Source organism: Salvelinus namaycush, chromosome 9, assembly GCF_016432855.1.
Source record: "Salvelinus namaycush isolate Seneca chromosome 9, SaNama_1.0, whole genome shotgun sequence".
Lineage (NCBI taxonomy): Eukaryota > Metazoa > Chordata > Actinopteri > Salmoniformes > Salmonidae > Salvelinus > Salvelinus namaycush.
In genome coordinates this window covers 15,917,099-15,930,777 of record NC_052315.1, presented here as the reverse complement: position 1 = coordinate 15,930,777, position 13,679 = coordinate 15,917,099, and the positions used below count along the sequence as shown (strand labels likewise).

At 41.0% G+C, this 13,679-nt stretch overlaps 1 protein-coding gene across 2 annotated transcripts; it reads left to right on the top strand.

The window, feature by feature from the left end:
* The first annotated feature begins 5,495 nt into the window (after positions 1-5,495).
* LOC120053742 (large subunit GTPase 1 homolog) lies at positions 5,496-13,443 on the top strand. 2 transcript variants are annotated; one of them, XM_039000957.1, is made up of 14 exons: positions 5,496-5,698; positions 5,968-6,094; positions 6,513-6,633; positions 6,957-7,043; positions 7,204-7,290; positions 7,388-7,448; positions 7,664-7,840; positions 8,029-8,418; positions 8,803-8,904; positions 9,020-9,163; positions 9,450-9,573; positions 9,695-9,774; positions 10,598-10,768; positions 10,918-13,443. In XM_039000957.1, exons 1-14 carry the CDS (start codon positions 5,606-5,608, stop codon positions 11,083-11,085), a joined length of 1,932 nt encoding a protein of 643 aa, XP_038856885.1. In that variant the 5' UTR covers positions 5,496-5,605; the 3' UTR covers positions 11,086-13,443. The 2 variants fall into 2 exon arrangements, with proteins under 2 accessions (XP_038856885.1, XP_038856886.1); XM_039000958.1 differs by lacking the exon at positions 8,803-8,904.
* The last annotated feature ends 236 nt before the right edge of the window (positions 13,444-13,679 follow it).

Genomic DNA, 13,679 nt, shown 5'->3' with positions numbered 1-13,679 from the left:
ATTAGTACTATTTTCTACATTGTAGAATAATAGTGAAGACATCAAAACTATGAAATAAGACATATGGAATCATGTACAGTGGTTGCTCCACTAAAAGTTTTGCAATTATGCTGCAGGATTTAGAGGTAATTTGTGGTTTAGTACGGTACCATGCGTCACTACGTCATTGCTCCAGACCAGCGCAAGGGGGAGTTAGAGCACTGATTATGCGTTTGGGTCCCAAGGCACTACTGTGTCTCTATAGTACTGTAGCCTACTCCCAACCAGTCATGTTGTATAGTGCCTGAGTGGTGCAGTGGTCTAAGACACTGAATCGCAGTGCAAGCAGTATTGCTACAGATGCTGGTTCAATACCCTTGACTGGGAGACTCATAAGATGACTGTAGGTTTTTGGTTTCTTATTTAGAAATAAATGATTCTAAATAACAAACTAGCTTTATTTACAAATTAGGAACAATGTCTCACCCCATGTTCAATAATGGCCTTTTTCCTCACTCATTTTGTTATTTGAAAACGAAATAATCTCCAAAATATTGTTATTTTTTAAACAAAGCGATTATTATTATTAATTTAGAATTATATAAAAGCCCCATGGATATTCTCACAGATATGTTATTAACCCTGTTATTAGCAGTTATTAACCCTGTTATTAGTAGGACCTGCCTTGTTGATAGTGTTGTTAAGAAGGCAGAGCAGCGCTTTATTGTGGACAGACTTCTCCCCATCTTAGCTACTGTTGTATCAATATGTTTTGACCATGACAGTTTGCAATCCAGGGTTACTCCAAGCAGTTTAGTCTCCTCAACCTGCTCAATTTCCACATTATTCATTACGAGACGTAGTTGAGGTTTAGGGTTTAGTGAATGATTTGTCCCAAATACAATGCTTTTAGTTTTGGAAATATTTAGGACTAGGTTATTCTTTGCTACCCATTCCGAAACTAACTGCAGCTCTTTGTTAAGTGTTGCAGTCATGAATGATACGGAGCCAGTGAGACATTACTTGATTACTGAGCTGGACCAATTGGGCCGTGTAGTGTGCATGTGATTTCAGCTGTATATGAAGGAGCCACTGTGAAACGGCTGTATTGCTTGGCAAACAAACACTAAGCTAGAGGCTGCGCAACTGCTTGATTGAGGTAATATATAGGAGCATGTGATTAGGATAATTATAGGACTGTGATAATATTATGATTATTATAATATGCATTATTTGTGGTATCATTAGACATTTACCTGCAAGAAATAGATATCATCAAAATATGTTACAGTAAAATATTTGCATAAAATACTCAAATCCATGGAAATCAATGACATTCATGTTGTCTTGTATGAGAAATTGAGAAGTGATAGGAGAGTGGGCTGACAGCTGCTGTCAGTTGTAGGAAGTGATGTATGTATGAAAGTGAGGAGAAGGAGGAGGAGGGGGGGAGGAGGGGGGAGTTCCTAAGAGCCAGAGGATCTGATCTGTACAATGGGCAAATGTGTTGGAGGGAGACAGACCGTGAGTAAAAATTGGAGAGAAAGGAAAGACGTGGGTCAACCTGTTCTTTCCCAGCAGTAATGGTTGAACCAAGGGCCCAGCAGGATGGCTAGGTAGTAGGCAGAGTGGAATTGGATCATATACCCCCCCCCCCCCCCCCCCCTCTCCCCAGGATACATTTAGAGAAGGTGCTTTGCTGTTGGCACACCCTCATCCAAAATGTAACTCACTCTTGTTCAACTTTTTTTTAAATTAAATTGGTTTACTTCAATGTTTAAATGTGCTTCAAGTGTGGTTTTTACTCAAATCTAACAGAGGGATGTCGGCTTGGGGGAGTGTGGGTTTGGGGAGGGAGATGGGATAGATGGGTTTGGTTAAAGAAACTCACTCTCACTCTACCTCCCCACCTAGTCTTGATGAGTCAAAAAATGTGAATGCAATTGCGGCATTTTACCTGTGATCCTAAATAAAATAAAATAAAAAGTAATATTTTATGAGTTAAAAGCTAAGACAAAATATGATTTCATGACATTTACTTTGTCTTTACACATCTACTGGCCAACTGCATTTGCCATCCACTTCAGCTAGCATTACCTGCTTTTAGTAAGTGTCAAAATGTGATACAAGCTGTATTATTATGCTTATGTACAGTGCCTTCAGAAAGTATACCACTTGACTTACTACACAATTTGTTGTGTTACAGCCTGAATAAAAAAAATCTCACCCATTTACATACAATACCCCATAATGATAAAGTGATTTAAAACAATTTTTTTGCTAGTTTATTGAGAATTAAATACATAAATATCTAATTTACATAAGTATTAACAACCCTTAGTCAATACATTTTATAATCACCTTTGAAAGCGATTACAGCTGAGTCTTTCTGGTTAAGTCTCTAAGAGCTTTGTACCTGGATTGTACAATATCTGCACATTATTATTTTAAAAATTCTTCAGGTTCTGTCAAGTTGGTTGTTGATCATTGCTAGACAGCTGGGTGGGTGAATGGCTGGGTGAATTGATACACCATCCAAAGTGTAATTAATAACTTCATCATGCTCCTTTTTTTTACCCATCTACCAATAGGTGCCCTTCTTTGCGAGGCATTGGAAAACCTCCATGGACTTAGTGGTTGAATCTATGTTTGAAATTCATTGTTTGACTGAGGGACCCTACAGATAATTGTATGCGTGGGATGCAGAGGTAGTCATTCAAAAATCATTTTAAACACTATTATTGCATACAGAGTGAGTCCATGAAACTTATTATTTGACTGGTTAAGCAAAAGTGTACTTCTGAACTTTTCTAGGCTTGCCATAAACAAGGGGTTGAACACTTATTGACTCAAGACATTTCAGCTTTTAATTTTTAATTAATTTGTTAAAAATAAAATAAAAAATAACAGCATTCCACTTTGACATTATGTGGTATTGTGTGTCGGCCTGTGACACAACATCTCAATTTAATCAATTTTAAATTCAGGCTGTAACACAACAAAAATATTACACTGAGTAGGTGTAGGTAGGGGCAGAGCCATAGTGAGACAAACTATTCTCCAACTTGCCATGACATTGTCATTCATAATGTAATGACCTGACTAGATCATAAAGGAACAATTGTCCAGACAGAGGATTGAGTTTATGAATTTACAGTTTAATTAACCCAACTTCACACAGGCTACTGTTTGGCCGTAGCCCACGCCAAATAAATGAAGGATACCCTATAAAACAACCGTGACCTTCTCTTGTGAAGGCCAGATGTAAGACTTAACTTCCAATGCTCCATCCCCCTGACCAAGCCCCCTCCGCCAACCACCAGGATGCCCGGCATCAGAACATTCCAGGCATTCCTGTGATTAGCAGATAGCAGGTTGATTGGAATGGCGGACCCCACGAACACTGGGTACTGGTAAGTACAACACAACCAACTAATAGCCTAACACATAACACACAGCTGTCTGTGCGGGTTGCTACAATAATTTAGTTTTATTGTGGCCATGGAACCTTTCGGCCAGCATAACCCAACAAAATGATGTCAAACACCACACCGAAGTGTTCAATTGTTGTCGAGTTTGTTCAATTGGCATGCTTACTTAATGATAAGTTCTGCATCTTAGCTAACATAAGTATTGTTATCTTCATTATCACAGACACAGTATAATTAAAGACCGTACAGTAGGAAGATAGGCAGAAACTGCTTCTAAATCAGGTCAAATCAAAGGCACGCCTTCAATATAAAGTTGTTTTTGACAAAAAATGAGCGTGTCAGTTTGTCACTTTCACAAGGTTGGAGTAATAACATGTTCAGCTAGTTAATTGGCTCGAATCTGGGTTGGGCCTTTAGATTTTGAAAAAATTAACAGCTAAGGAAGAACGTTTCACTTCTGTCATTAACTTCTCTAACCTCAAACCCAGTCTTGGTCTGCTTCGTAAGCAGTGTTGCCAACTCCTTAGTAAGGAAAGTAGCTATTGGCTGTCCTAAAAGTCGCTAGAAGTCGCTAAATGACATCATCACCTAATATGCATAATTGGCATGTGCATGTAATTGTGATGAACGCTGTAGGAGAGGGGAATAATGTCGTGGGAGACAAAAAGTGAGTAAAAAACACCCTAAATATGTTTAGAACTACAAATGAACTTTCTTCTGTCGATTCTTGTTTTTTTAATGTCACAATTCCAACCCTCCTCCTTTATCCGGGCTTGGGACCGGCAAAAGTGACCCAAAAGAGACACTCTGGCGGAGTTACTTAGTTTTTATTTTAAATTTTATTCACTTTTTGTTTTTTTTTGTTTAGTTTTCTTAATTTGGTTTGGTTTTTAACCTTATGGCCCACTTAGGAGCCTACAACACAGTAAAACATGAACATTTTTAACCATAATATTTTTTACTTTTTTTTGTATACAATCTACATTAACAATCTAAATGGACCAAAAAGAGACAATAGAAAAAACTGTCAATGGCAATGTGAGAAAATTATGGTAACTAGTCTGGCCCTAATTCATTTTTTTTTTTATGTAAGCAAAGGCGGGATCAGCCAGCGGCGGCTTCCCGCATGCGCGATTCATTTGCAGTCTGGATGCGGAGGGGTGAACATCTCCTGCTCTGACTGCAGCTGGGAGGGACTGCTGCGCGAGGCCTGTAAATGCTTTGAGAGCTGCTCGTTGAGAAGAGTAAGAACGATACGTGCTTACAAGTCAGTCTCCAAAAGTCTCCAATAACATCAGAAAAAGTCACTAGATTTGCTTTTTTGAAAATGTGTCGCTAGAGGGGTATGAATACTTGCTAAATATAGCGGCTAAGTTGGCAACACTGTGTAAGCGTTCCCAAAAGTCTCGCGATGTTGCGCCTCTGGGTTTAGAAACTCTTTGGTAAAATTATTTATTTGTGCTGACAAACTAAGCTCTGGTCTAAACACACACCTAAGTATTATGAATATTCTATGAGGGGGCGTGTACTGCCGCGTATGAAAAGAAAACCGAAAATCAAAAATGTTTATAACTTTTGTTGTTATTGTTTTCCGTTATTCCATGTCCAATTTTGACCAAATAAAAAGTACATTAACGATTTTCACCATCTTTTGAATCAAATAACCAATGAAGGGACGAGTTTATTGTGTTGCGCATTGCATTTCAGAAATATAATTATAAATATATTAAGTATTTAGAAATGTGTACAATTGAGTATCGACATTTAGATGATAGCACCTGTCACAAAAAGTTTATATTTTCGAACGTGTTCTTGGTGGAAATGTTATTTGACGGAGTGTGTTTCCTTCAATGCGTATTTGAGTGTTGGACACATCTTTTGGAATGTACCACAAAACCAAGTCAATGCACAAATCATTACAGTAATTCATAATAAAATTACACTTTAAGCAGCAAACAAACATACTGAATCTGGTTCAGTTACTTCCAGCGATTTATACACTTGAGATCAATCTCGATAGCTGAATAATTACTAATAATATTAACTAAGTTGGTATGTTCCGTTTCACTTCCTCCTCATGCGACAACAATTCACTTCACATGGGGTCCTGTTTGCTGGGCTGTTCTACTCGATATACCAACGTAATCTAATTAAATTGACAAAAAGTAGTTTGTGGTAACAAGACTAAACCTAAAATGGGTAAGAAGAAGTCTGCCATGGGGCTCGGGAGATCGTTGATAAAGGAGAGACTCAACGCAGGCCGAGGCAACAAGAGGGGCGATACTTGGGTAACGTTCATTAACGCTACGTTATTTAACTATAGTTATTTAGCTAGCTAGCTAGCTTAACCTATAGCTAGACCTACCTCCAAGGGTCCTAGCCTGTTCTAACTTCTAGCTAGTTAGTTAGCAGAGTAAAGTAAAACATTTGGGAAAACCAGGATTTGGTGAATACTGCTCTCCTGAAAATAAATAAAGTAACACATCTTGTTTTAATGGTCGTCTGTCTTGTTAGCTAGCTACCTTGCTGATGATTTAACGTGATATCACATTGCCAGCTCCACACCAGTGAACTGAATGATGGCTACGATTGGGGTCGTCTCAACCTGCAGTCAGTGACTGAGCAGAGTTCTATGGATGACTTCCTTGCAACTGCAAAAATGGCAGGAACTGAGTTTGTTGCAGGTAAATACTCCATTGCATTGACCTGACAAGTGATCTTTTAAACTGTCCTCTACCAGGGGTGTATTCATTCTGCCAATTCGTTTGCAAAACGTTTCTTAAACGGACACTAAGGTAACGGGGAGGGTCCTACCATAATTTGTCCCCGGTGGTGTATTCATTAGTTGGATTCAGTTGCAAAGCGTTTGCAACGGAAAACCGTTTACTCTAAACGGAAAACATTTTGCAACGAAAACGAGTTTATTGGACAAATTCAGGTAGGTCCTTCCCTGTTTCGTTCCGTTTACTTCTGTTTGGTTCTTAGAGTTTTTGTAACATACCAAATGTTTTGCAATGGAATCCGACTAATGAATACACCCCAGTACCTGCCTCTTTGTACTGGATTGCCAGGATGCAACTGATGGATGAAATGTTTCCCCAGAAAAGCTCAACATCAAGTTTGTGCCAGCTGAAGCTCGGGCAGGATTACTGACAGCCGAGGAAATTGCAAAGTTGAAAAAGCTGCACGAAGAGAACAAACAACTCCTCAGAATTCCACGAAGGTGCAGTAAGGGTCCTTGATATCGGGGATCCTTGGAAGTCCCAATTCTGGGGGATCCTTGGGAAGTCCCAATTCCGACGTTATCCTATTGAGGTTGACATTTTAAATGATTAGGGTCAGGGTTAAGATTAGGGTTTAGTGTAGGGACGTCCCAAGGATTACGGATAGCGCTAACCGTGCAGTAAGCACAGTGACTCCAAAGATATTACTTCCAAATGTTATTTCATGTCCTCTTTCTAGCTGTCTTAGTAGTAGGGATTGTGCTGATATTGCATTGCCTCTGATGTTCCATTACTGTCTCTTCTTTGTCTTGTCATGTTGCAGGCCTCACTGGGATGAGAGCACCAGTCCAGAGGTCCTCCAGCAGACCGAGAGAGACAGCTTCTTGGAGTGGAGACGAGAACTGGCACTGTATGAAACCCACTACAATCAAAACACTTACACCACCCCCCCCCCCCCCCCCCCATCAATTGAATAGGATCTCATTGTTTTGATGTTTATAGATTGTGCGCCTTTAGTAACATGGTTTTCTTTTAGCAGTGCCCTAAAGTTGATCTATTTTGTTTCATAGACTAGAAGAGGAGCAGAAAATGATTCTCACCCCTTTTGAAAGGAATTTGGATTTCTGGAGACAGCTCTGTCGAGTGATTGAGAGGAGGTAGGAATCAGAGCTGCTGTGTCTCATGACTAATTGTGTCCTGTTTCAGCCTTTCAGTGCCTTGTATGATGATGGAAATGTGAATTTTCCTACGCAGTGACATCGTTGTTCAGATCGTTGATGCCAGAAACCCGTTGCTGTTTCGTTGCCCTGACCTGGTAAGTACAGTGGCGAAGGGCGCAGCCAAACTAGCCCATTGATTTAATCCACCGTTCTAATGTAGTGTCCATTCTCTAAGTATGTCATCAAATAATTGAGGCAAATTTTTCTTGGATGGGGAATGGCATTGCCAGGTGGGGGAATCCGCCAAACCAAACTGATAGGTGGGGAAACACTGTGGCATTTCACCCATTGACCTTCATGGTTCCTGTAGGAGTGCTATGTCAAGGAAGTGTCCCGGGACAAGGTGAACTTGCTGCTGGTGAACAAGGCTGACCTGCTTACCCGGGAGCAGCGGAGGATCTGGGCCAGATATTTCCAGAGAGAGGGCCTCCATGCTGTTTTCTGGTCTGCACTGGTGGAGAATGAGAGGCTGGAGGCAGAGGAGAAGGTGAGGAGTCATCATCCACATTTTAATTGGAAGGGCTGGTCTTAGATGGCCTGGTTAAACCAGACTGAATGCTATGCTCACCATTGTTTAACTTAGGTCTGGTATACTTTTTTGACTGATGAAAGATGAGTTGTTAGGCTACTTCTCTTCAGACCTCAGTGATACCTTCCCTTGTTCATTATTCAAAGGGAATGGAAGTGGAGGAGCAGGAAGATGAACAGAGTGACACAGAAAATGAAGACGAGGGAATGCCAGACAACGACAATGTGAGCCGAAAACAGGAGGTAGAGGATAACAAGGAGAAGAGTGAGGAGGAAGATGAGGAGAGTGATATGGACGAGGAGCAGCAGAGAGGGGAGCAGTTTGAAGACTGTGTAGCAGAGGGAGACTGGCAGACCTGCTCAGAGGCATCAGAGGGTGAGGAAGCAGACGACGAAGAGAGTATAGATGGCTCCACCCACAACTCCTCCTCCTTCCACAACTCCAGTCGCCTGCTGTCCAAAGACGAGCTGCTGGACATATTTAAGGCTGCTCACGATGGGCCAGCGTTGAAAGAGGGTGAGCTCACAGTGGGGCTGGTGAGTACAGATACACACACTGGATATCAGTCGGCTTAAATACTAGGTCATGTTTAAGCAATAAGGCACAAGGGGTTGTAGTATATGGCCAATATACCACGGCTAAGAGCTGTTCTTATGCACAACGCAACGTGGAGTGCATGGATACAGCCCTTACCCAAGGTGCCTTATTGCTATTATAAACTGGTTGCCAACGTAATTAGAACATTAATAAATGTTTTGTCATACATGTGGTATGCTGTCTGATATACCACGGTTTTCAGCCAATCAGCATTCAGTGCTTGAACCACCCAGTTTATAATACACTTTATATTACTATAGGAAGTAATTTACGAAGTAGGAGAACAGGTCTTGTTTGGAGTGATCTCAATCTGCTCTAAACAGGTGGGTTATCCCAATGTGGGAAAAAGTTCCACCATCAACACTATTCTGAGAAATAAGAAGGTGTCCGTCTCAGTCACGCCTGGGCACACCAAGCACTTTCAGGTAAAGCACTGCTCTCTGATGTAGCCTACTTGACCTCTAAAACTGTGTGCCTTAGTTACAATAACTTTTTCTTGTAGAGTCAAATAAAGAATTCAAGTGTGTATGTGTGTTCCAGACGCTGTACGTGGAGCCAGGTCTGTGTCTGTGTGACTGCCCCGGCCTGGTCATGCCCTCCTTTGTGGCCACTAAAGCTGAGATGATCTGCTGTGGGATCCTGCCCATCGACCAGATAAGAGACCACGTGCCTGCCATCTCCCTCATATCCTTCACTTACCAACCCTACAAACTGCTTTTGTTAACTTATGGGTGTAGAAGTCATATTTATTGTCCCTATCAGTAGATACTGGAGTTTTTTTCTTTCTTCTAAAATCCATTTTAATTCTGTTTTTTTCAGTAGGACCAAAGTGGAGCTGCATACTATGTTATCATTTCACATTACAAACATACAGCTAAATTCAGAGGCCTAATCGTTTCACTCGGGTAAAGGATTTTTCAGATGTTTGATTGGGTGTTTAGTATGGTTAAGGCCTTAACAGACTGCCCACGTGTGTCAGACTATTCCTCGGGATGTGCTAGAGGGCACCTATGGCATAAACATCATCCGCCCGCGAGAGGACGAGGACCCCGACCGCATACCCAACTATGAGGAGCTACTGATGGCCTACGGATGTGAGACCATAAACCCTGTCCTTATATAGTACAGTGTAGAACAATAGACACAGCACAACATAAGCCATATGATAGTGATGGAGTCGGAGCAAGCCATTGACACTGTCCTGTCCTCTGTCAGACATGAGGGGCTTCATGACAACACACGGACAGCCTGACCAGTCGAGATCAGCCCGCTACGTCCTCAAGGACTACGTTGTTGTAAGTTAACCCTCCTCTTTCCGCCACCATCCTCTTGATGTAAAAGTATGGTTTATTAGGCAGAATAGTCTAAATATTGTTTAGTCTGTATACCTGCACTGAACAAAATATAATTTCTCAAAACTGTTGTGCACAAATTTGTTTACATCCCTGTTAGTGAGCATTGTATCCTTTGTAAAGAATCCATCCACCTGACAGGTACAGCATATCAAGAAGCTGATTAAACGGCATGATCATTACACAGGTGTACCATGTCCTGGGGACAATAAAAGGCCACTCTAAAATGTGCAGTTTTGTCACACAACACAATGCCACAGATGTCAAGTTTTGAGCGAGTGTGCAATTTGCATGCTGACTGAAGGAATGTCCACCAGAGCTGTTGCTAGAGAATAGAAAGTTCATTTCTCTGCCAGATAATAGAAAGTTCATTGCTCTACCATAAGCTGCCTCCAATGTCATTTTAGAGAATTTGGCAGTACGTCCACCTCACAACCGCAGGCCACATGTAACCATGCCAGCCCAGGATCTCCACATCCAGCTTCTTCACATTTGGGATCGTTGGGGGTGGGGGGCTGACGCCCAAGTGGATGGGCCTATGGCCTCCCAGGCCCACCCCTGGCTGCACCCCTGCCCAGTCATGTGAAATCAGTAGATTAGGGCCTAGTAAATGTATTTAAATTGACTGATTTCCTTATATGAACTGTAACTCAGCAAAGTCTTTGAAATTGTTGCATGTTGCGTTTTATATTTTTGCTCAGTAGAAATTCAGTAGTAGTAATGGCAGAGGAAGCACCACTAACAGGTTCTTTCTGACCGTCCCCAGGGGAAACTGCTTTACTGCCATCCTCCTCCCCACATCAGTGCAGCAGACTTCCAGCCCCAGCACAGCAAGTTCCAGTCTGGAGATGCAGACGGTAAAGGCTCCAAGACAGGCCACAAACAGATCAAAGTCAAGAGACATGAGAATCTGGTGGACAAGAACTTCTTCCATCAGGTACAATAGAAGGCAACTCCACAGAAATTACATTAAAATGACACTGGCAGAGATTTATGCCAGTTTAGGCACATTACCTCACAGCCATTGGTTGTAATGAAATGGGAGAATTACTATACTAACCACATTGTTGTGCATTTCGTTTCCAGGAGAATGTTCGAGCACTCACCAAGGGGGTCCAGTCTTACATGGGCTACAAGCTAGGCAGCATAGGCCAGTGTGAACAGATAGGTCAAGGGCAACCTGGCACGGAACAGCCTGTGGTCAAACCCTGGAAGAAGCATGGCAATAGAAACAAGAAAGAGAAAGTGCGCTGACTCACCAAGCACCTGGATGCCTGAAGAACATCTATAAACTGTTAGAAACTGTTAGAAATATTTTAGAGTGGAATGGAGTGTTAACCCACAAGGGACTTTTCAATGCAATTCCACAGGAATTGGTGCTTTGTTGTACGTAGATACTGGTCAACAACAGTAACCTCCATTGCATTTTGCAATATGGAGAACCAGGGATAGGTTGCCTTTTGATATAAAAACATTCTGAATATTGTGAATTATCACATGCATTGCAGTGACGATACATTCCACCATTTGATTATGATTGAGTTGTGCAACAAATCTCACAGAAGTTATGAGTGTAGCAACAAGAGCAGAGTAGGGGGTCAACTAAATTCCAGGATTTTCAGAAATTGAATGGAATTGAGCCTTACTCTGAACCAGAGAGAAGTAATTGCTAAGGAGATCAATCAATATTTATTTGGTTATATGCGTTTGTTACATATACAGAAAGGTCAGACTTGTACGTTACAGAGATAATGAACTACAGGTAACTGCCGAAATAAAGGAAACAACAAAGTGTCTTAATAGGGAGTGGGGCCACCGTGAGCAAAAACAGCTTCAATGCATTTTGGCATAGATTTTACACGTGTCTGAAACTATTGGAAGGATGCGACACCATTCTTCCACGAGAAATTACATTATGTGGTGTTTGTTGATGGTGGTAGAAAACACTGTCTCGGGTGCTGCTCCAGAATCTCCCATAAGTGTTCAATTGGGTTGAGATCTGGTTATCAAACCATTCAGTGACCACTCGAGTCCTCTCTCATGTGTATGGTGGCATTGTCATCCTATGGGGCCATGGTAGCCAAAATAATAAATAGCCTGCCCAGCATTTCTATACTTTACCTTAAGCATGATGGGATGTTAATTGCTTAATTAACTCAGGAACCACACCTGTGTGGAAGCACCTGCTTTCAATATACTTTGTGTCCATTTACTCAAGTGTTTCCATTATTTTGGCAGTAGTTGGATTCCCTAAGATTTAGAACCAACTGCTAACTGCGATAAATGTCTGAAGCAATAACAATTGAGTAATATCCCTGATCAAATAATTATATATTTCAGATAGTTTTCAAATGTTACTTTGTGGTGTTTTTGGCTCTCTCATGAGTGTTTCTAATATTTGCCCTGATTATGTGCCCAATGTACCCTCAAACTGCCATCAGAGGCTTCAATGAGCTAGGCCTACTTGAAGCTGACCTACATTTTCTCTTAAAAATTCCCTTGATCCTTCAGTGTAGGGCTACAGCAGAAATTAGGAAAGGTGTTCTTTGGTTTGTTGCACATGACTGGTGCACTAAATCAGGGCATTATGTCCAAAGAAAAGTACATAAAATGGGACTAATAAATTATTTAAAATTGGACTATTATTAATAAAAATTCAATTGGCCCAGCTCGAGTGTCTTTATAACTCAAATTTGGTCAAATAAATTAAGAATTGAGTAAGGGCATCATCATGGCCTGGCAAAATCATGTCAATCTCATTGTCATTCTCTAATCTACAGGGAAATGTGTTTACGTTTGAATAACCAGGCAGCGCTTTTGTGAACTAAATTTGCATACTATTGGGGCACAATTTCCCACACCTTTTTCATAGGTCCGTGCTATCCGCTACCTTTATCGGGATGACTCGATCCCCCATTTAAGGGGAAATTTGAAATGGTTAGGTAAGGATTTAGGATTAAAAAAAATAGAGTAGGGACGTCCCAAGTATCCCGAATAACACTGACCAGATTACATACCTGTGCTGTGCACTACTGACGCAGCTCCTTCCAAATGGGCGTATTTGCCCATGCTATTCCAAATATTTTCTTTAGGACAATGTTGGCACAGTTTAGCGACATGGGAGAGGACGCACAGTGTCACAAATGAACAGAGTAGAAAGCCTTTGGTTTGATGTCTTGGTAGTGCCCGACATATAAACCTGTTTTTCAAACCGACAAAGTCTGCATCCCGACCTGACTCATCTGTTTGGCGGTGCTTTTGATAATAGCATGTTTTATGTGAGTAGGCCTGTGGGTAATTACGCATTTAAACATGGAGGAATTGCATGTCTAGTGATTTACTTGGACTGAAATAACTGCCGGTACTCATTTCGTATGCCGGTAATGTTTATATTTAAGTGTTGCCAGAAGATTATGACCGTACCATTACGATTGTTTACACTGAGCTCGGAATGCAATCGTGGTTACAGATTACAGGCTACACATTTTTTTTTTTTATACACACACACACCTCTTTCAATAGTAACATTTTTTTTAAACATTTTTACAACACACATACCTGTCATGTTCTTTCCTGTACTTGAATACTTATTAAATTATGTTTTCATAGTCAGTTGTTTCAGTTGTTTATTAATATCTCATTTAGACTTAATCTGCTTATTTCTTCCCTACATCTTTGCAGATCTAAGACAAGATGAAAGTAAAAAACACTCTTCCTAATTTGTTTTTTTCCCACCTGTATTTTGTCAGGCCAGTGAACATGGTGGTAAACTGTACTATTTGTATGGACCCTAGGTTACCCTTTCCCATCATACTAACTGTATGTCATATAACCTTAATTAGTGCTCC